Below are 23,366 nucleotides of genomic sequence, written 5' to 3'. Positions count from 1 at the left end.
ATCCATCTTTTTTGGGGGAGGGAGAAGGGAGGCTGGGGAGTGACTTCCTCAGCAAAGCCTACCTGGAATAACTTTTACCCTAGTGACTGTACATCAAACCCGGGAACGTGCTTGGGATGGCAAGGATCTGGCTCTGCAGCCAACTGCTCTGTGATCCAGAGGGTCGTCTGGAAGAGCAGACCCTTCTGGTCTGTAATCAAGTGCCCTTGCTTCCCATTTGAGTACAAGTTAAATAAATACAGCTGTTGTAACGGATGGTGTATCTGCTAACCAACGCAGGGGTGCTAGGCACTTAACACAAACCTCTACAGCAGCAGAGATCCGTGATGGATTGAGAAATTTCCTTCCCAAACCATCAGATGCCCAAGTTCTGGTCTCACTGATGCCTGTTCTTTCAGACTGTGCTTTGCAGCAGTCTCTCTGCTTCACTCCGGATTCAGTGTGGTTGGATGTATAATCAGAAAAAGTGGAACACTTTGCATAAGCACCTTCTTAGAAGAATTAAATGTTTTTTTTAACCCTCCTCCTCAGCACCTTTAGGAATAAAACCATCCAGGCACTGGCATCTGGGAGGACGACAGACGACCTATTCCAAAGCCGTTGAGGGAAGCTGGGACCCCTGTGATGAACAAGGATCCTCTCTTGGGTTCATTCATCTACTGGCAAGTCCAAGGGCTGCTTCTGTCCTGTCTGTCTCTTTGCAGCCCAAAGACTTGCTTGGCCTCATGAACATCTTTACCCTTTGAGAACACAAGGATGGCACTGCGAGCCCGGCTTATGGTGCTTCTAGCCTGGTCTGACAGAAGGTTTAGTTGTGCTTCCCTGAAAGTGCCACTTATGGACAACTTGCTTTTACTGTCTCACTATTTCGGGATGTGTAAACTCCCCCCTTCCCCTGGGGATCTTTTAATTAAGAAAAAATGAGCATTCATTCTAACTTTCCATTGAGTCATTTTACCACGGTGCTATTATCTACTTAACAATTACTTACGAGTCTAGTGCAATATTTACCTGTCAAAGCACCACTCCAGGTGCCAGTCTGTGACTTAGGCTAAAAGAAAATAATCCTGTTTGTCTGTTGTTACCACTTTGTCTCATGCTTGAAATGTCACCGACCTGAGGATGAGCTGGAAGGTTCCAGGAGAGGTATGCACGATCCTGACCACTTGGCTGCTCTGTCCTTTGGTAAAGGGAGCACCTGAACCCTGTTCCTTGCAGCCTTTCTCATGGTAGGATGGTTGTTCTCATCCCAGCGATGTCGTAGCTCACTGCTGAAGTTAATCCACACGTGCTACACACTGTGTCCCTCTGCAAAGGCACAGCCCTGAGAAAACAGCAACAATTTGGTCACCAGCTGAGCAATTATTGCCCTTAAGTTTTCCTACAGCCTGTTCAACGGCCAAAGAAAATGTAGCAAGAGTGGGGCTTGGGACTGTTCTCCAGATGAACTGTACAAGGTATTTAAACAACTTTCCTATTTCTAGTTGTTCAGTTTGTTTTTCTCATTAAGCCTGTCCTGTGTTTCTGCCTCTTGCCATCCAGGGCTGCCTTTTAAAACACACCTACCCCTGAAATTAAGAAAGACAGCAAGGAAATGTACAGTCGAAAGGCCAGTGCTTCAGCTACTGCCTGGCTGGGGCTGGCTCGTCCCCCTCCCTGGGATTTTCTCCCCATAAAGCTGCAAGTTTTGTACAAAGAAGAAACATTCCCAAGCTGAAGGGCTGCCCCAGTGTCCGACCCTGCTGGATGTTTTCAACTCCTAAAGGCAGGAGGGTGTCAGGACCGTTTGGGTTTTGTTCATAACAGGTTATTTCCCAGCAGGAACAGGAGCCATACAAAGAGTCCCTAAAGTGAGAAGTGGAAGCTCAGAGGTTTTCTTCAAGCCCAGGCTTGGGAAGGTGCTAGGATGGGGCCTGTGTCTCCTTTACTGAAGCCTCTTTCCTGTGGAGGACAGCCAAGGACTGGAGCCGGTGCCAGGCCAGGCCCTGGCCAGCAGTGGGGCTGTTCCCACTGCCCACACTACCTGCAGCAGGGCCAGGAGCTTCCCATGCCAGGCTGGAAGCTTCATCCCGTTACTCAGCAAAGCGACTTATTTATACTGTGTTCTAACCTCCATTCCCTCTCTTCTTGTTCTGTTTTTATTCTAAACTTCTTGTCCTAGCTGGCAAAAAAGCAATGATAAAATTACTCATTATAACCACACCGAGACATTAACTCCTTCAGTGCTGTAGATATTGTTTTGCAATTATTTCACTTTCCCTTCATGTGCAGAGCATAAACCATAATCAACCTTCTGCAGCTATATAACCTCTTACATTTACACAGTAATTGAAAGGCAAAGATATAACACGCACATAGTTAGGCTAGAAATAAAACGATGCACAGGATGAGGGAGGCTGTTCACTAAACTGGACACTGTCAGGAAGAGTTTTTATTCTGGAATACTGAGTATGTGATATTCGCCAGCAGAAAGGATTATTTTGTGGTGTGTGTGAGCGCATGGGATTTTGGTTTCAATCACAATAGTAAAAAAGGTTGGGTTGGATGAAGTATGTCTATTTTTAATTATGAAAACTGCATTACAATGTGCATTTTTATATACAAATTCTTACTATTTTTGTTAAATTTGCCTCTAGTATCTTCATTTCTAACCTAGTATATAGAGGTTTTTAGTTTTGTAAATACTTACTACATGCACTGTTTGTCATAGTAAAAGTTGGTTTAAAATGCACTCTTTTTGTGATCACAAACTGGCCTTCTCTTCAGAACTAAAACTGCAGTACTTGATTGTATTGACAAAACATCAATAAAACTTATTGTATATAAAGGTGGGCTCAGCTGTGCCTCTGTCCTGTTATTAATGGGCTTGCTCAGCCTTGCTAGAAAGGCCATTCATAGAGATCTCTTGCGCTGTCTCCGTCTCAAATCCAGCCTACCTGTTCCCAGTTCTGCTTCAGCAATCATATTCTCCTATAAGAAGGTACTGCCTGCTTCTTGTGATTAAGGATAAGATTCCTGTCTCAGGAAGTTCATTTTAGACAAGGATGAAACCCAGACCCTTCCACACCGGCAAGTGTAACTTGAGGAATTTCAGGCAAAGTGTTGGGGATTCCCTTTCCCTCCTGTTTTTCACCATCACACTTGCTTTCACGATGTTACACAACCTCATCCACAGCCAACATCCACATCTTGAGAGGCAAAAGCCATTCAGTAACACATGGAGGAAATGGGGAATCACCTGGAGCAAAACACTTCCAGAGGCTAAAAGCACACAGAAAATACATTTTCCCACCTGATCTCCTACCTGGAAGAGGAGCTGCTCCTTGTCACAGGTGACACTTCTGGATAAGCCTGGCTGCCACGTGGGCTGACTCCTACAAAAGGGGATGATGAAGAACAAGTGGTTCTCCTGCCACCAGTGGTAGGAGCACGCAGCAGACACCCTGGTCTGTGCGTGATCACTGTACATTGCGCTCTGGCAGCTTCCACATGCTGGTCCTCACTGCAAATGCAGCCTGCAAGAGAAAAGGGCCTCTCAGTAAACCTCTAACTCCCATTACAGCTCACGGGCAAGAGGGGCTGCCTGAAAGTGTTTTTTCCAGCAGATTTCCAGTGCTCAAACTCGCCCCAAATGAAGCACAAGTCCTGGCTACACGTGAGATGTCTCCATCCAGCACCAAACAACTTCCATTCTGCTTTCTACAGATTTCAAGAAGCCAAAGCAAAGCAGTTTCAGGTCGAGTCTTAAAGTGAAGTACAGGGTGGGAAGAAACAGCCTGGCAACTCCTCTTGTCATTTAGTACAGAAGCACAACTTCATGACTTGATTGAAAAGACAGGAGCAGAGGCTAATTAACAAAGATGACCAAGTGACTTTATTTCTTTCCAAGGAAGTCAGAGCTCATTGTCTGAGAACACATTTCAATTCTGCCCTCAAATGAGCTGTGTTTTTTTGAACAGGAGCTCTTCCGCTCTTTGTGAGTTCCCAACATTTACAATTACAAAGCTGCTTTGAAAGGAAAATCTCTTTCTTTAAATAATCACATGAATATGTTCACACTTGTGGCAGAATAATGTGGAAAACCTGACTCTGTCCATCTCTGATCTGCATCACAATACACAAATATACAACAGACCGAAATTCCACATGCTCTCAAGAACAAGAATTTGCTTATACAAGGAAAGCCCATTACAGTGTCACACAGAACAAGGGCACTAGGAGGAAGCAGACTCCAGGAAGAATGGGAACGACCTGGTTTTCCACAGACACCTCTTCCACATGCGCCTGCAGGCTGACACACACCACCACCGTGCGTGATACCGGCAGGGAGCAAGCAGGGAACAGTCACAAGAAATACTGAGTAATTCTAGAGAATTACATGGTCACAGTCAGGATTATGAACATTTCCATATGGTGACTGCTTGCCTCTTCCTTCCGTTTTGTTTTCAATTATTACACAGCTTTTCAACCCTTTTTAGATGTGCCATATCCAAGCTATTGCTCCCTTTCTGAGCAGCTCCACTAGGCAAAGGTTTTGGAAGCAAGACTCTGAACAACCTAGCTTTGCTAGAATGTTCTCAGCCACCAGTACCAGCTTCAGATGCACAAACTGCTTGAACTTTGATAAATTCTCCCCTAATTAACTACATTTTCCTTTATTTTCAGATGATTCTTACCAAGCACAGAGTTTTAAAGCTGTGAGAAGTAACCCCTGCTTCCTGCTGAGGTAGTTTCTGTCACTGATGGCAGCAGAACCAGGAGTTCAGTGCTTGTTAAACACCAGGTTTCACAACTATCCTCACCCACAGATTTAAACAGCAAGTCACGTGGTGCTCTGGACATGCACAGGACAGCATTAAGAATGCAGGATGCACAGATTTGGAACAAAGGAGCAGCTGCAGCAATGTGAAAGCCAGCGTGTAAGGGAACACAAAATGCAATAAGATGAGGATGGTGCCAGGTAGATCACAGAGCAAAGAGCAGTAATGAGTCCCACCCCCTTCCAGCAGCAACAGGGACCCTGCATGCACCAAAGGCATTTCTCCCAGCACAACCAGCAATGCAAAAGAAGCCCTTCTCCAACCTGTGCCACTGCTCGTTCTGCCTTTAGGGAAGCAAACCTCCCTGTGACATCTACCCTCCAGCATCCTCACTCCACAACAAGGGTAGCAACCCCTGCTGCATGCAGGACACCCTGCAGGGAAGTACCTCTGACAACTCCCACCTCCACACCTGAACTGGTCAGCTGAGTGGGAGCTGGTCTTTTAAGAGAGGTGTGGAGCCTATTAAAGCCACTGCAGGACAGGCCACTGAAACAAAGGCCACAGCACAGTGGAGCAGAGGGAACCAGCAAGAAAGTCAGTAAATTCAGACACCCACCTAGTAACTGCAATGACAAAATGGCATAATGGTGAACAAGGCAAGCAGCAGGAATCTCAAGAAAAACTAGATGGCCCTGTACACTTCAGAGGAGATGCACCCACTGTCCAAGTGCCACATGCAGCCCCTTCCCAGCCAAACTGCAACTGAAGGGTGTATCCCCTCTCTTCTGAACCAGCTTGTGCCTCCAGCTCTCAGCTCACAGCAGCATCTGGCTCAGGTGGAGGCTCACAGGTGCCTGCAGTGTGGATCCACCACCAGATCCTGACCAGGAAAGCAGAGGTGACCACCTGCCTTTGCCTTCCAAACCACACTCCCCTCGGTGCTCAGAGCCGCTGGCAGTAGAGTTCATACATGCTATTTGCCAGCTTCTGTGTCTCTTGAAAAGCTTCACAGCTCTCCTCCCAGCTTGGGGGTATCTGTTCCTCCCCATAATAAGCTCCTGCAATAGCTCCTGCCATGGTAGCAATGGTGTCTGTGTCTCCACCCAGAGAGATACAGTAGATGATGGTCCTCTGCAGGTTGTTGTAGTGATCAGGAATGTCTGGGTCAGCCTCCATACAGCGCAGGAAGGAGTAAATCGCAGTAGGGACAGACCTCAAAGCGGCGATGCCATTGCCTGTAACAAAGCCAGGCATCATCAGGGCTGCAGAACATTCCTGTCTTCCTTCCCACAGAAAGCCTTTTCCCTTCTAACTACAGCTTCCTATTGCCAGTTGCTTTCACTACTGGTATTATCATGACAAGGTGCACGAGACTGCATCAGTAACATCTCCCCATAGTTCCCCAGTCCTAGTCACATCCAGCTATGCCAGTATAGCTTGGCTATACACATCTACCCATTCCCATCCAACATGAAGATCTGACAGCCATTAAGACAAGAGATCTCAGAATACTAAGAAATATTATGCACAATTTTTTCTTAGCAAGACATTTCTTCCCCACCTGTACAAAGAGGGAGTCATTGGGTCAAGACTCAAAATTACTGGCTGGTAAGCACAACAGCCTGTAATTTTCCAGCACATTCTATGCCTACAGGCAGCAGAGGCTGAAGTGGCAACCTGTGGGAGGACACGTCACCCAGGCTGGCTGAGTCAGTCCTCAGCTCTTTTCTAGTACTTAGAGTAAGAAAGGTACTTACCCAGTTCAAACAATACATCTGCTTTTGGAACACTGCTGAGTTCCAAGAATTCCTTTATTTTCTTTAGGCGCCTTGAAAAGGGTAAATCTTCAAATCCCAGCCTGGAAACAAAGAGTACAATGGAGAAAAGAGAATGTGAACTCAGAATAAACTGTACAGAGCAGAGTCAGTGCTCCCCACAGCTACTTACGCTCGTGCATCAGTAAGAGACTTATCATCTGCCTCTACATCTTCCATGTGGCTAATGAGCTGCTCCAGGAAGGTCTCTTTGCTGACCTCTCCCTGTAGGGCAAGATGCACAGCCAGGGCCTGCAGGATGGCTCCGTTGTAGCCCAGGGAGTTGGCATGGGTCAGTTCAGCACTCAGCTTTGCAAACTGGGAATGCAAACACATCCTTAGCAAGCCTACCCGAGAGATCCTGCTGAGCCCAGCCTGACAGCAGCACTGCCAGAGCTGAGGTGCCCACAGGAGCCAAGCACGGTACCTTCTTGACATCCTGGACATCAGAGTAGGTGAGAGAGATGCCTGCCACCCTCATGGCACCACCATTGCCATAGGAGCCTTTCCCATTAAACTGGGCTCTGGCTGGTTCAAAGACATCGCTGCACTTGGGGCTCAAGAGCTTCTTGAAGACATTGACAACAGCCATCCCATAGCCCCTGTTGGGCTCCTTCTTGTACTCCTCAGCAAACCTGGTGGGGGTGAGAGCACAGCAGGTGAGGAAAAACACAGGGGGTATTTGGTCTGTTTCCAAAGTTCGTAAAGAGGCTGTTGATAAAGTGAATGAATAACACGTGGGTAATTCCATGGCAGCCAGGGTCCAAGTGATTCAGTTCTGTAGGGAAAGAATCTGATTCCCAAAAAAACAGTGTGAAAGGAGGAAAGGGTGAATAAACCATCACCTCTCACGACCCACTTGTTTCCCTCTTGACTCTGCCTTGAAATAGAAGCAAACTGGAAATGTTTCCATGGGTCACAACCACAAAGAAAGTCTTTTGTTTGAGTTCAATGGAAGAGTTTTCTAAACAAATAAATGCTCTCCCCTAAGTGGAACCAAATGCTGGCAGGGCTGTGGATTTAGAAAGGAAATGGATCATAAACAAACTGGAGCTGACCTCACTAATACACACCAACTGAACTAAGGGAAGTGCAAACATAAATAGCAACAAATAAACACGAAAGAAAATGCTTCTGCCATTTCTAAGCCTCATCTTCCACAAGGTGGAAATACACACACAGCTGCAGCACAGCAAGTCCTATCCTGCTTCATTCGAGGCAGGCTCTGCACCTGTGCTAGAACTAATGCTGCTGCTTGTCCCTGGGCAGTGCAAAGCACACAATGAATTACAGGATTAGCCACCACTCCTATTTTCTTTTCCCCATCCACAAACTAACAATGACTTTGCCTTAGCCCCTGCCCCCTTTCCCAGAACATTACAGCGATTGCTTAACCGTGAGGGAGTTTTGCCTTCATCAGTAAATGCCAACACTCCAGCCCCTGAGGCTGCTGCAGTCCTTACCTCTTGGCCATATCAACTTCATCAAACTCCCTCCTGGCCAGCAGGGACTGCACCACCGACCTGCTCATGGCCGTGTCATCTGTGTATGACAGCGTCTCTAGAACAGAAAGTCAAATGTAACGTTAGCACCCAGGGACAAACTCTGCTCCTCTCCATCCCCACTGCCAGCACCTCCCTGTTCTCTGAGGCCTAATTCCCTGTACAGCTGGATTACAACACTACCAGAGACTGCCCAGTACTCAGCTTGGCACTGGCTGTGGTCATCAGAGTGAGAAACAGAGCAAGAGTAATGCACCCACAGCAAGAAGGAGACAGAGTGCATTTACTGATTAGTACGAATCAAGAGGAAGTGTCTGATACCCAGAGGCACGTAAGGACAAGTGGGACAAGTCGCTTTCTCAGCATATGCTGACACAAAGAGAAAGGACTGCTGCATTTCTGGGCACGACTGCAAACCGAAGGGCAACAGGAACACATCGTCGCTTGCTGAGAGTTCAATAATCCTTCTTGTGCCTCTCTCACTCCTAATCCGGGTTTGGTACCTGTGCTCCTTGCTGACAGCCCTGCGCTGCGCTACCCCGGCTCCCAGCACCACACGTGAAACGTGCCTGGGGGCACCCATGGGTGGCCGGGGATGTCCCCCGCTGGGGTGAGCGGCAGGACCGGGGGCACCCACCCTAAAGCCCGAATCTGTGGGGCGCTGGGGCCAGGCCCGGCCCCCGTCCCGCTCCCGGTGCTCCCGCCCACCTCTGCGGGCGCTGCCGGCCGCTTCCCCCTCATCAGGCGGCCCGGGCGCCGGCTCCAGGCCTCGGAGGAAGCTCAGCAGATCCGGCAGCTTCACGACGCTCCTGCCTTCGAAGACGGCGCCCAGGCAGTCACCGAGCAACGCCCCGGCCAAGCAGCCCCGGAACCGGCCGGGTCCCGGCCGAGGCCGCGCCGCCGCCCGCCCCGAGCCGGAGCCGGAGCCGGAGCCGGAGCCTGAGCTCGACCCTGACCCCGCCGCCGCCATCTTCTACCGCGCCGCCGCCGCGCTCCTCCGGGCCGCCAGGGGGCGGCTGCCGCGGACACTACCCCCTAGCGGCTCGGAGGAGCGCCCGGAAGCCGGAGCCGGGGTTTCCGTGACGCCCCGCTAGCAGCGCTGAGCCCCAGCCCGCCCCCCGGGGGGCTCCTCGGGGCGGCAGAGCAGAGCAGGCCACACTGATTCCGCCTGGGAAGAACGTGCCTGGAATAGAAACACCACCACTGAGGAGGACACGAGCCCCGCAGGTCCGTTTGGGCAAAGCCGGTGCCATCAGGAGGCAGAGCAGGCTCCAGCACCCGCTTCCATCGCTGTGTTCCCCCCCACACACACCGAGGGGAAATGCCAGCCTAAACCCAAAGGAGCTGGGAGCGGGGACGGGCAGCGAGCGGCTCCGGGGGCTGCCAGCCTCAGCCCGTCCCGTTCCCGAGCCCTGCCTCGCACCTCGAAGGTTTCAACCACCCAGGAGCCCCGGTGGATTCGATCCCTGCCAGCGCTGTCAGATGACAACGTTATCTTGGGAACAGGCTGGTTTTATTGTTCGCGATGCTCCTGGGAGCATCACACAGGGGCTGGGGGGGGGGGGGGGGGCACAGACAGTTATATAATAAACCAGGAGGAGGGAGCAGGATTCCATTCTAACACGACGCAGATGCCCGCTTCCCTCGCCATGGAACGCAGTCAGTAGCGCTCTCTTTCACCAGCTCCTGCTGCCCCTTCCTCCACATGGGTTGTGGCCCCGGGGAAAGTCTCAGCCTCCGGCAGAAACCTCTCGGAGGGGACCAGGAGCTTCCTCCGGGTGTCCATGCACTTGTTGTCCAGCACCAGGGAATTCGTTCTGTAGCCAAGATCTGTCCGGATGCGGTGAAGTTGTTGGTGAAGAGCATCCAATGAATCCCTGTGAACAAGAAGTGAAAGGAGTTGGGTTCAGGCACTGCGTTCACTGCCCAGGTTGGGTGGGAAACACCTGACTTCCCACTTTCTGGCAGCAGAAATCTCTGTGCAGCGTTTGCCTTTGCATGAAGAACTACAGCATGAGGCAGTTCTTGGTGCTGAGCAGCACGGTTTGGGGCTGTGAGCAGCCAGCTCACGTGCTTCCTATGAAGCATCGTATGGAGCCAGATTGAGAGAGCTGGGCTTGTGCATCCTGGAGAAGAGAAGGATCCGGGAAGAACTTAGAGCAGCTCCAGAGCCTTAAGGGGGCTACAAGAAGCCTGGAGAGGGGCTTTGGACAAGGGCCTGTAGGGACACTGTCAATGCTGGGGCACCACACTGCCCCAGAGAGCAGGAGACTTACTGTGCCTCTGCCAGCTTCTGTTTGAGTGCACGGATCGTTCCCTCCAGCTGGTGGACCTCATGTGTTAGCCCATACTGGACCTGCGAGGTGGGGAGGGAGAAGGCAGTGAGCAGGGCTGAAGTGTTCTTCCCCAAACCCTCAGTTCTCTCCGTCCCCTGCTAGCCCAGCTGTAGCCCTTATTTCCTCGCTCTGAGGTGACTGCAGGACCCAGAGTTCAGCCCCACTGTAGTTTTCTCCCAATGCATCCACACCTTTCAGGCCAAGCCCCAAGCCCAGGCAGTTCCCCCAGTCCCTGCTGGCAGGACCTGATCCCGGCAGAGGTCTGCACGGGGCCGGTAGGTGCGCGTCTCCAGGCGGGTGTGCGCCACTTTCAGATCCTGCATCTTCCTCCAAAGCTCTTCCTCCAGGCGTCGGATCTCCTCCTCCATCTCAGCAATTTCCTCCAAGGCCTAAGGGTACAGAAGTCTCGTGAGGGACAGGCAGGGATACAGACTGCAACACAGCCCCCAGGCCTTTACTGTGCAGGGAAGAGATTTTACACAAGGGCTGCTGGGCTTCCAAGTGATGAACCCCACTGCTTTGTAGTTTGGGCTTTTCACACAGCCCAGGCATGGTGCTGCTGGTGGTTTATGGCCACAGCAGTCGAGACCAGGGTTGAAATGAATAGGCCAAAACCTGGCACTGCTGCTGAGAAATCCCCGAGCAGCAACTGTGACAGCAGAAGGAGGTAGGATACTGCAGGGATCACAGATGTGCCCCATAACAGCTCCCATGTGGAAACTACGCTCAGGTTAAATAGCTTTCCACATAACAAACAGCCTTTTGGGTTCAGTTCCCACCCAAGATTGTGGTTGATAACCAAAGAAGCAACATTTACGTTCTGCTCCTGCCATTTCAGTTCATCACAGGCTTTCTCCAGGTCTCTAATCCTCTTGCGCAAGGCAAACTCTGTAGCTACACGCTGAGCCTCCAGCTCGTTGTTTGTCTGAAGAGAGAACAGGCTCCAGTGACACATGTCTAGAAGATGTTTCCTTCCCAGCTGCTCCTTGCTGGGTTGGGACAGGCCTATGAGCAAAACCAGCTGGGTTTTGGCTGCCGTGCATCCCCTGCAGCCAAAAGGCAGGGAGCAATGGACAGGTACATGTCTCCCATGCTGCTGACACCACTGCAAGCCCCACAGCATTATCAAGCTCCTCTCTTACAAGAGGCCTAGGGGGTCAGTGCTGTCTTTTCAGACTCCCTTCCCTTGGCCACAGCAAATGCCAGCTCATTCTCCCCGTGGGATCCAGACCTTCTGTGCCACCAAAGGGACTAATTTACCTGGGCAATGGCAAGCACTGTGGCTTCTCGGAGCTCAGCAGAGGTTTTCAGTTCTGCCTCAGCACGCTGCTTGTTGCTCTGGCTGTTCTGTTCCCACTCATCAACCGTCGTTGATCTGTGAACAAAGCAGCAGTTATGAAAATGAGTATTTGCAAGATGGTTCAAAAGGGACCACCTGCTGCAGGCCGAGGTGGCTTTGTGCAGCACAAAATGACTCAGGAATTCTGGAGGTTGTGTTCTGTGTTATTTCCTCACACCAGCAGGAAATTGCTACCCCATGGCTCCTGCACTGAGCCCAGCAGCTGCTCAAAACAGACACGCATCCAAACCGTGCTATAAAACACCAAGAAAGTGAAAATGGGGAGCAACATCCCCCCATAAGCTGTGCCAGAGGCTGGTGCCACGCTACTGGGTAGCCAAGCACGAGGGAGGCAGGGCAGCAAGCTCCTCTGGTTTTGTGGTGACAATTTAGATAACTCCCAAAAGTCTGTGGCTTCACAATTCAGGAGCCACAACAAATCCCAGAAGCCAGTTCCTGTTCAGAGCTCTCTGCAAACCTGCACCCATCAAGCTGGGACAGAACACAGAAGGAAAAAGCATCCCAGGGCTCTTTGAGCACCAGCACGGATTTGGCCACACAAGGGCAGGTTCTTTCCTTACCCGTTTGGGACCTGAGTTGGGTTGACCTTGAAGGAGATGTTGGGAGAGTTTACGCTGAGGGATAAGCACATCCGATCTAATTCCAATGCTTCCATCTTGCACTGGTGGTCACTGCTCAGCTGCTGGCGAGCTTCTTGTAAGAGGCTGCAGAAAGCAGGGCTGGGGTCAGCAGTGAGCATTCCAAGGGGGAGGCAGCTCAGACGTTCCAAAGCCTTCCTCACCACATCAGCCATCTTTCCAAGATGAGTGATGAGCTCCTGCCCGCCCAGTGAACTTGGCTCAACTGGGTAAAGCAGCCTGCCTGGCTCCCCTATGCTCTGCTCCAGCATGATGCTGCTGAGCTGAGCTGCCCACCCTCCTGTAGCAGGGCAGTGACCCAGCATGGATTAGAGCCCAAGAGCTCTAACACCTCCAGGTCTTGAACCAGGGCAGGTGGCACAAGGCATCTGTCTGGGCCAAAATGTTCCAAGGATGCTGATGAAGTCTTTCTCCTGACATGCTCTACCCTACAACCTCAAACCCTAAAGACATTGACAGCAATCCTCAGAGGCTCCTCCGAGTGGTTCCCTGCCCCTGGCCTGCTTGCCACTGCTCAGAATGGCACTGGAGGCACGTTAAAGTGCTGGGGCCAAGCAAGGAGGACAGAGCCTGGTCACATTTGCCTCACCAGAGCTGTTTGAAGGCTTCACTCGCTTTCTGCTGCAGCTCTCTCTTGGCTTTGTCTACCAACTTCACCTCCTTGTGCAGCTCCTCCTCCACAGGGTCCCTCACCACATCGATGGCGTGGTGGCTCTCCCGGGGTGTCAGGCACTCAATGGCAACGTCCAAAGGCAGGTTCTTTGCCTGGAGGGCACGTTCTGCTGCCTCCTTCACCTGGAAGAAGCAACCTGGTGGGTGGATGCAGGCTCCTTCAGGGATGGGAGGAAGAAAGGAAGGGGAACCCTCCAATACCCTTGTTAAGAGGGCTTTGCACTGCCTGTCTTGACAGTTCTGAAATGTTTTAGCAAGTCTGGAATGAAAATTACAAGCACACTGGTCTTCTAAACCTGCTATTCGCATTGCCTTTGGTTAGTCTAATGACTGCAGGAGCAGTACCCTCTGGGTTTAGAACTAGAAGAATCAGAGAGAGGTCCCCCTGCTTTCCTCTATTTAAAATCAAGCAGTTGTGAATGATGCTGCAAACATATTTTTCATCATCCTTCAGAGCTTTAAAAAACCCCAAACAACAAAAACAACCCAAAACCCCAAGCATGAGCATGCAATGCACAGCACCACGAAATGGCATGGCTCAGCTAAGAACACAGTGATGTGCTTTCCATAAAGCCATTTCATCAGGTATGGGTTTTGGCAGACCTGCAATAAAACCCCTCAAACTCCATATGGGCTTGCCCATTGCAAAAGAAAAGCCTCAATTATTTAACATCCCGTGTTGAGGGCGTAAGTTGATTCCCAGCCATCTGTCTTCCCAACATACTTTGGCTAAGGCATCGATTTCCGCATCTACGTCTGCGAGGCATTTGTCCAGGGTCTCCTTCCATCTGTTCACGCTCCTGATACGTTCAGCCAGGCGGGTTCGGTTGTCGTGCTCATCCCATTTTGCCTGGAATTAGGGGAGAAACTCTCGTTCTTAACTCGCAGATGTGAATATTGCCGAAGCTTTTCCCCATTTTCAGGACTGACTGACCCCCCCCAGAGCACAGCGCCCCGCTGCCGTTCGGTCTAAGGATCATCCACACGAGCAGCCAGCACAAGTTGTCAGGGGTTTCCTGACAGTACGTGTGCATCACTGCATGCGGGTTTACAGGAAATGGAAGGATTGAGCACGTTCTGTACGGGTACAGCCTTCTCCTACCCCCTCATCTGTACACCCAGATCTTGACATAACCCCCCAGTCCTCAGCCTGCTCCTCCGGCAAGCCTGGGAGCAGCCTCCCTGCCCCACGTCCCACCTGGTTGCTGGTTTCGTTGCGGAGAGCTCGTGCTTCCTGCCGGACGCGGTGGGCAGCAGCGGACAGGAGCTGGGAACTGGTGTGCCAGTGGGGCGCGGTGCGCCGCTGCCCTGGGTTCGTGCTCAGCGTGGCCATGGCCCCAAGCAGGGGGCTGAAAGGGAGGGGGGAGGTTGTGTTTATTCACAGGAACGCTTTGGAAATGGAGCTGCAGCCACAACCTGGAAAGCTCTTCAAGAGAAAGGCAGCAGCGAGCGCTAGCCTCGCATAGAGCACAGCGCAGACACACGTGCCCGCACAGCAGGGGAAGCAAGGGGTAGGAGACCGAAGCCCCTCTCTGTCCAGGCCAGGAGGAGGAAGCCCTGGGGAATGGTGCTGTCTCGGGGGGACAAGGGGCTGCTCACTGCACCGTCTGCCATCGGTATTCACTGAGCTCGGACAAAATGGCTGCTCCTGTTTCCCGGGGGTAGGCTCAGCCCAAGGCGGCGGCCCCAGGGTAGCTGAAGGCTTTGCAGGGCCGGGATACACAGAGCCACCCCCTTGGCCACCCTGCCCAGCCCTGAAGAAGGGCAGAGAAACCCCCGGTCAGGAGGAGACCTGGGGCTGAGAGCCTGGCTCCGGAACACCCCATCCCTGGGCACAGATGGCTGGGACAGAGCTCCTTGGGCAGCCCCAGACACACCCGAGACTGCTGGGGAGCAACGGGGGAAGGAAGGCAGCCTGACGGCAGGGCTGGGGCACAGGGGCCCTCACCCCGCCTGGGCTCCAGCCGCCCCGAGCAGGGCACCCACCCCAGCCCCTCCGTGCCGGGGCCCTGCTGCTCCCTTGGGGCCCGCCCCGCCAGGCTCCCCTCACCGGTCCGCGGTGCGGGTCCCGCTCCCCTCACGGCCGCCGGCCCCGTTACCTGCAGCGCGCGGCCCCGTTGCCGGGCAGCGCGGGCGCGGCCTCCCCCGCGTTCCCCTCAGGGCTCCCCGGCCGCAGAGCACGGGGCGGGGGCAGCGGTTCACGGGGACGGGAACGCTGCGAACCGAGGCGAAACAGCAGCGACAGCGGTCACGGTCGTGGGTGCGACTTCAATGAACAAACCAAGGGGAAGGGGCGAGGGGAGCCCTGGCCCCGGCACAGAGCACGGCCCCGGGCTTGGAGGGCAGCAGAAGGGTTTGAAACCACCGATCCCAGCGCTTCCACAAGCGATTCCTTGCTTTTAAAACAACCCCGGGGCGTTCAGTGAAATCCAAGTGTGAAAATAAAGCCGTTTGATGGCAGAGATGCACAGCACCTCCGTCCCGACAGCGCCCAAGCCGGGGCAGCGCCTCCCCCTCCGTCCACCCCGGGTCAATGCGATGTGAGGATATTAAAAATAATAATTAAAACATCACATATGCGTTTCCAAAAAAAAAAAAGAGAAAAGTTTATTTTCCAAATGAATACGGCTCGTTTACAATACACCCAACTCGATGGTAACTAAAGCCAGCAGAGAGCCGAGGACCGCTGTGTGTACTACGCACAGTCGCACAGAGGTTACAGGTGGGAGGGAAGGGACGGGGACGGGAGGGGAGGTTTTACTGTGCTGGAGAGAAAGCAGCTTGGGACAGGTAGAAAATTTGGCATGAACAATCCGTCTGCACAGGGAGAAGGGGCAGAGGGGACCGCGTCCACCCCGCGGGGCCAGCTCCGGACACGGCGACGCAGGGATGCCCGCACGGCCGCAGCCCACATCCGCAATACAAATAGGCACACATGGTCGAGATGGGTAAGTAAAAATAAAGGCTTTTACCAGGTTGTTTGCCATCCGGTTACAATCTCTTTGTGCAATGTCTCAAGTCACGGCTCGACTTCGGTCTTGAAACAATTCCCTTTTTGCTTCAAATCCCCCCCCCCCCCCCCCCCCGCCCCAGTACCTTCATGGTGGGAACACAGTCAAGTTCCTGCTTAACAAGCAATGGTTAACACCAAAACGAGGGAGCAGTTACCAGCATATCATTAAGAGCAAGACACATAGAAGGGAATCAGGGAATCTCAATTCACCAGACTGGTTTATTGGAATTTTACTCTGAAAAGGAATCCCAAACAGCACAATATTTCTAATTCAAACATATGGTATTCAATACGCAAAATTTATATGCACGACATTGCTTCCAGAAGTCTCCTAAACACACACAGCTCCATCACTAGCAATGGTTATGGCACACACTATGCCACCTTCTCCTGAAAGATACTTTTAACACCCATATTGGCTCACAACCGAATGCTACCAATTACTGTGAAAGCTTTAAAGTAATACCTGCTGATAGACAATGCTTTTATCCATGATCAGACACCTCCAGGCCACGCAAACAGCCCAGTTTTTCCCCAGACAACCTCGGTTTTCCCCATGACAACCCTCAATCCACCAACAGGCTAGCTGGGGAAGCTGAGCTGCTTACAGCAAGGGAAGAAAAGGCGAATACAACAGGAGGATCTGCGTACCCTGTGAGCCCAAAGTGCGGCACCTAAGCCGTGAAACGCAGGTGCTTACGCCGGAGTCGCTGGTTGTGGCAGGAGGAGCTGGGCAATGAGCCTGTAAAATCAACATTTCGGACCAAAAACTTGTTCTGCCGACTTTATTGCCATGCTGAGGTTAGCTTTTCCCAACTGCCTGCGGAACAGACACCAAATGCAACTCTCTAGAAGCAGGTTTTTCTACAGGAAAACAACATTAAAGTTGTCTCAAGGCTAGATTCAACACTGAAAACTGCAGAAACGACAACATCTTACTGAAGGATAGAAAGAAAGTCCAAAGAAAACTAAAAGAACCCTATAACCACAGGAGGAAAGCGATGTACAAAACCGAGTACCCAAAAGAAGCCATTCTTCACTGCCAAATTGCCAGAAGGCAAACTCCATCTCTAGCAATCCTCCTCTTGCTGAGGTTTTCTGCCTCGCCACTTCAAGAGCACTACTCAAGTTTCCACTTTGCTGGCTCACCAGCAGGTTCCCAAACTTCAAAAGGTTCTTCACATTTAGCATTGCCCCAGTGGGTATTACTCTGCTATTATGTCTGAGTGAGCACTAACCAGCAAGACGTGGATTTTCTATCAAAGCAGCTGGTTTTAAATCTATTCAAGAGATTTCCAAGTGTAAGCATAATGAAAGTTTAGGAGTTATTATTTTAATAGCTCTTTTTTGCACACCTGGACGGGTTGTGGACCTAAGATTTACGGGCTTGCACAGCCCTGATCTCCACATATATTCTTCTGTGTTGCTAGGTAGTATTACAGTAGGTATTGATTTTCCAACTTCCAAATGTGTTTGAAAGATTTACATAATTCTCAGCAATGGGAAAAAAAGCCCAACTTGCATTTAAATGAACTTGCTCGCTGACAGTCTGTTTTGCAACAAATGGATTTCCTTAAAAGAAAGCAACAGGTAAACATCGTGGGACCAAACCCAACAGCCTTCCTCGGCAGAGCTGCAGTGAGATTAAGAGATGGGCTCTGAACAGAACTGTATTCACTGAAGATGCAAGAAGGTGCTCGGCTCTGTAGAGGTGACAGTGCTTCCACATCGTGGTCCATCCTCAGAACGCTAAGAGCTAGCTCTCATAAGGCCATGTGAATCACCAGAGATATTTTCTAGACAGGGTGAAAAGCGAGGCAGGGTGGTTTAGCTGAGGTCAGGGAGAGAAACCATTTCAGAGCCAGCACTGAGACCAGAGTTCCTGACCGGATAACTCATCAGTATCACAAACCTGCATCAAAACCAACCTATTTGAAAAGCTCTTCCATTTTGGTCTGAAAAAATCCACTTTTTTAGCAGCTTTAAGCCCGAAGTAGCATCTAAGGACACAGGTGCTCACTTTAGCACAGCACACAGTCTGTAACAGCCTTCCCTCTCCTAGTACCTCAGTATCAGAGGATGAGGGATCTTTTCTCCCCTCGTACCACTTTGCTAACCCCTTCCCTACCCCAGAGACCACACGGTTTTCTACAGCCACCACTACCCTCAGCCGCTGGCAAAACTGGTTCCTGAAGGATGATGTTGAATCCTCACCTCCACATTCCCACACTTGATCAGACCTCTGCTCCCTGACATTCCCCACACAACATTCTTCTTGTCCTTACAACTACCAAAGGGGAATGCAGGGGAAGAAGCAATGGAGTGTATGGAAAGCTGCAGGAGCATGGTAAAGAGTGAAGACATTACTGGACAGGCAGCATTCAGATAAAGGCAGAATTAATGATTCTCATTAGACAGAGAAACACGAAGTGCAAGTCTACCAGGAATTACGTTTATTTGATGACATTACTCTCCAGAAGCCACTTCTTTTAAGGGCTTCTCCTCTCTGGGTAGTTCTAATTCACAAATAACTCAGGGCTCACTTTGCTTAAGTAATTCAACACAAACCCAACTCCATCCTGACCAAGGACTTCAAGCTTTAAAAACAGTTCAAGAGTAATACTAACCATACTACCAATGCCAACACAAGTTTTCCCAGTTCTGTTCTTGATCAGAAAAAGGCACATGCTTGCTCTTGGTGAGCTCAAGTCTGACACCAACAGATCAGGACACCTCAGCTCATGTTTGATGTTCCCATTGATTTCCCTGAAGTGGGAAAATCCTGACATCCACCCAACTCCTACCCAGTCCTTTATTTCTACAGGCTGTTGCTTTCATCGCTATCACACCTCTCCCACATCCAGAGCTGATTCACCTTCCACACAGCCACAGCATCCTCCACACGGCTAGTTCTACACAGGCAGCGAGGGAGAGCATCCTGCCTAAGGGAACAGGGAGGTAGGTAAGAGCTGAGGAAAACCAGAGCAACCGTAGTGCTACAGCAAAATTAACTCTATAACTGCCTGCTGCTGTTTTTCTTGGCAGCCAGGCACACTTCAGTGTGAACTGCATGAAAACTGCAACCAGAAACCTACCAGAGCATCTGTGTTGTCTGGAGGGGTCAGATACTGCTCACAAACCCCTCAGCTCTGCTGTTTCAAATAGCACCGATCTGCTGGAACCTGCATCTGCTCCAAACCAGGTAAGGTAGAGTCAAGGTTGAGATACAAAACACAGTTTGATTCAGTTATACAGCTGTTACAGGCACTGCCACCTGCTTCTCAGCACTGGCCTTGTAGGATGTGAACAGGCACTCAAATACAGGAAAATGCTCTTCCCCTCATTTTTCCCCTTAGTTTTTGAAGTAGTCATGTAAGGTCTTTCAGGGTAAACTGGGGGTACAAAGATACAGGTTCACAAGGCTTTAGCAGCATGAGTTTTTTTTGCAGTATATCCATCTTTTTCAGTACAGAGACAAGTTTCCTCCTTGCATGCTTTAGAGCTTTTTACTATTGGTTTAATAGCACAGTCACCACTACCGCTTCTCTTCACAAAACACACAGCCCAGTCAGCTTAGCTTTAGGATTAATCCCAGCACCATTTACTGTGAGTAGCATCAATTACAGCAAATCCTCAGCCTCAAACTTTGCCAGGAAGGAGGATGAGTTAAAACTATCCATGTGAATTAGGTTACTGCGGAGTTTTTGGTTTGTCATTTGGCTTTTCTTTTTATATTCGAAGTATTTTAAGAGAGTATCTACATCTTCAGCAGTTTATTAGCTTGTATTTAAATGGGATACTTTAAATCCCCATGCACCCTCCAATGACTTCAACACAAACACACAGACCATTTCTACTGTGATTAAACCCAGGGGTGCTACAGTTCATCACCACCAAAGCAAGACTTGTAGGAGGAGATCCGTGCCCAACAGAAACCAGCATCACCAGATGCAAAGTCCACTTCCTTTCTTTCAGTAGAAAGAAGAGGCAGCAACTTCCTTCTAAATCTCAACAGCTTCAGGTGTTAACTAAATGTAGATAGAAAATGAACTGGTTGATAGGCAAGGGAAGAGAGTATTGCTGCAAACAAGCTGATGGTGCAAGATTTTTGGCCCTTTTTGTCTAAAAGATAAAAACACCTACTACTAAAAGGGACAGAAGACAGAGTTTTGGCTCAGACTTTAGCCTGAAAAGATGCTTTCTAAATCCTAGCCTAATAACATTAAGAGATCAGGAATATAAAATAATTTAACATCATCGCAAGCTTAAATACCAAGTGGCATTGGGCACTGTAGTAAGACAAGAAGGTTGGTAACAAACTACAAGAAACATCAGTTCCATTCTCTAACTTGAATCAGAAGAAATCTACACAGCAAAAATACTTGATCCATAGTCTCGGTGGGTAGCGGGAGTGCTGAGCGTCCCTTTCAACACCGAGGTGTGGGTCACTGCCCCACGTGGGGAATGCCGACCCCAAATATTTCATCAATCAAATTAAGAGATGTCAAAAAGCTCTGCTAAGTCCTGGAAAGAGTCTGGACATGAACTTATTCCTGCCAAGATGCCACTTGCAATAACAGTGGGAGTTTTGCGCTTAAGCTCCTGATATTCAAACATATCCTGACTGACATCAAGTTATTCCACATGTGAAATGCCCAATTCTGTATGAACAGTAATAAAAGGAACCTAAACTGATTTCTGGTTTAAAGAAACAAGGTACCAACTGAAGCACTCTGTCTAGGAAGGTGTTTTATTGTCTCCCCTCAAACAGGACTAGTTAAGCTGGCTTTAGAGAAGAAACCCCACACATTCAGAAACTTCTCCCTCCTAAAAGTAAATGTTAAAAGCAACACACAGACCAGACACACAGACCCATGAGCTGCACAGAGATTACCAATAAATATACAGGAACACCACAATAAAGGACAAGGCTCATCATAAAAGAAAAAAAGTCTGATAACTGCTGTTAAGACCGTTACAAAAATGAAAGTTGTGTATTTTTTGCAGGCATGTGCAAGCACATTACAGTGTAATCAAAGCAGAACTTTGCTATTATTATTACTTTATGCAGCATTACAAGGTTACTGAGGTGCAGTGTTTAATAGTCTAGTCTACAACTTTTCCTGACCGGAGGAATGCTCACCAAACTCACCATGGACCCAAGCCCTGAGCGGGGCGGCACTGCCCATCCCACCCAGTGTATCGGTACCCCCAGGCCCATCGACACATGGCACACCACTCCTTTAACCACCCAAGCAAACTTGCTTAGGACTGACCATCTCCTAAGCCTTCAGAGACAGCTTTGAGTTTGTCTACATCTTTGGGAGCACGCTACGTCGAAGAGATGACATCCTTCAGTAGCCATGGATTCCCCTTCAGCACTTATTACATCGCCCAGAGTCCCGTGCTGCTGCTTCTCCTACATTTCCATCCCCAAATCCCCTCAGTGTGAAGAGGTGAATTGCATTGACCAAATCAAACCCGACCCCTAGCCTACCAGCTGAATTTGGTGATCGCTCCTCAATGCCTCTCCCTCCAAGGGAAAACACCTTCCTGGTTATTCTTGGTCCTGACTCAGAGAAGCTGATGCTTGAAAGTACCTGAAAGATACCATCAAACACTTGGCATTTTCAATAATTTATCTTAGATTTTCAGCCACGTACAACTGGAAAATAAAAATCTACAGCACCATCTTCTAAAAAGGCACTTTCTGAGGACTGTCTTGCTTAAAAAAAATAAAGATCACTCCAAGTTTTAAACAGTGGAACTGCTTGGTTTTAAAAGGACCCTATGTTAACTACCCGTGTTAGGTGAGGGGGTACCTCAGACAAGACAGGAAAAGGCCAGGGCACGAGGATGGCACCTCTCCATCAACACCCTTGTTTCCATAAAACCGATGCTTCGAGATCTTCCCTCACGAGCCTCTCCCTTAAACTCCTTCCCCTCCACATGCACCTTTACCTACTTGGGGACAACAATTTGGTTTTGTTGTAGTGTCATAGAGATCAGGATTCTTGAGACTCTGCTAAGGAGGTAAAGTGTAGGATCCTGTACCCATCTCACAACTACCGACAGTACAAAATCTTCTACTAGCAGAAAGCATCAAAAAGCTCAAGCTCTAACCATTATCTTTACAAAAAACAACGTGTGAATTGGCTAAATGAAGCTTTATTTAAACACGGGCTGAAACAAAGATCATATCCTAGCTCCCAGTATCGGTCTAAAGTAGAAAGGCCAGACAGGAATCTTTCCCTTTGACACCCTAACAGATTTTTCCCACTAGATCCAACCAACCTGCCAGGAGCAGCCTCGAAACACCACAGCATGGAAAGGGACAGTATCTGCCTGGTGTGACCACACACTGGGATGGCCAGCTAGAAATAATGCTCCTTGACAACTGAATGTATAGTTTCAATGTACATAACCGGAGCTTTTGATTCCTTGGTTATAAAAGTGCTTTGAGGAAGGTTCTAAACCCTCAGTTCACAAAAGGGAAAGTATCGAAAGAGGACAGGATATGAAGAAAGTACATATATATATAAAAAAAAAAGGCCTCAAGCTTTTTTAAGCATAGGCTGAGCTTGGAATTTCTCCACAGTGGATTTCAAGCCTAGTAGAAAACCAGTATTCGTAGCTGGAATTCGTACAGAAGTTGACTATCCAGTATCTTACATTGAGCATTTTATAGGACAAAAATTCATACATGGAGAAGTGAAACTACTTTAGGACCAATAGCATCTTGAAATAGTTTGACTGACAGCTTCCAGAAACCCATTTTACTCCCAAAAACCATTTCTGTGGCCAAACAAACTTCCAAAAGGATGCCAGAATGAATGCTATAAAACAACTGCTGGACCTGTTTAACCAGATTCCACACTGAACAGTAATACAGCGATCCTGAGTCAAATGGCCACAGCTGAATTGCCCTACAAAGGAAAAAAAAAGCTACTTCGAGTGGAGTTCATCGTTCTGATCGCAGATGTTGCAGGCTGAACGCCTCAACCACAGAACACTCTACTTTCCTCTCCAAACCTGGATGTACTAGTCACCAGAGCGCAGGTTTTGGCTGGCTTTCTGCTAGGTCACAGAGCCCTGCACCGGCCCCAGGAGCGGTTCCGGCTGCTGGCACGGTACCAGTGCGGCAGGTTCGTGTGGCTGATGCCCAAAGGCTCTCCTTGCCCAGCCCAGGGCTGGGCCCTTGTGCATGCTCCTACCACAGGAGCGATTAGTGGCACTTGTTGGGTACAAGTGAGGTCTCCTGCAGTAAC

The 23,366-nt window shown here is 49.8% G+C and overlaps 3 protein-coding genes across 3 annotated transcripts in view; 1 reads left to right on the top strand and 2 right to left on the bottom strand.

Annotated features, from left to right (window-relative positions):
* Window positions 1-3,848: 3,848 nt before the first annotated feature.
* Window positions 3,849-9,078, bottom strand: ADPRS (ADP-ribosylserine hydrolase). Its single transcript, XM_061449829.1, has 6 exons — window positions 8,788-9,078; window positions 8,041-8,137; window positions 7,005-7,212; window positions 6,711-6,895; window positions 6,521-6,621; window positions 3,849-5,998 (listed from the first exon to the last, which is right to left on the bottom strand). Exons 1-6 carry the CDS (start codon window positions 9,047-9,049, stop codon window positions 5,706-5,708), a joined length of 1,146 nt encoding a protein of 381 aa, XP_061305813.1. The 5' UTR covers window positions 9,050-9,078; the 3' UTR covers window positions 3,849-5,705.
* Window positions 9,079-9,702: 624 nt separating this feature from the next.
* Window positions 9,703-14,418, bottom strand: TEKT2 (tektin 2). Its single transcript, XM_061449721.1, has 9 exons — window positions 14,284-14,418; window positions 13,810-13,935; window positions 13,003-13,208; window positions 12,336-12,479; window positions 11,676-11,790; window positions 11,233-11,340; window positions 10,661-10,804; window positions 10,356-10,435; window positions 9,703-9,956 (listed from the first exon to the last, which is right to left on the bottom strand). Exons 1-9 carry the CDS (start codon window positions 14,416-14,418, stop codon window positions 9,740-9,742), a joined length of 1,275 nt encoding a protein of 424 aa, XP_061305705.1. The 3' UTR covers window positions 9,703-9,739.
* A 796-nt stretch (window positions 14,419-15,214) lies between these two features.
* PSMB2 (proteasome 20S subunit beta 2) overlaps window positions 15,215-23,366 on the top strand; it is a 155,693-nt gene continuing 147,541 nt past the window's right edge. Inside the window, exon 1 of the mRNA XM_061449824.1 lies at window positions 15,215-15,222. The gene's annotated coding sequence lies outside the window, so the exon portion shown is untranslated. The remainder of the gene's footprint in view (window positions 15,223-23,366) is intronic.

This window comes from Pezoporus flaviventris, unplaced genomic scaffold (genome assembly GCF_033815535.1).
Source record: "Pezoporus flaviventris isolate CSIRO_AGI_PZ_B2104156 unplaced genomic scaffold, CSIRO_AGI_Pfla_v1 ptg000008l, whole genome shotgun sequence".
Lineage (NCBI taxonomy): Eukaryota > Metazoa > Chordata > Aves > Psittaciformes > Psittacidae > Pezoporus > Pezoporus flaviventris.
The sequence above is the reverse complement of the archived record's forward strand: the minus strand, read 5'-3'. Positions and strand labels throughout refer to the sequence as shown.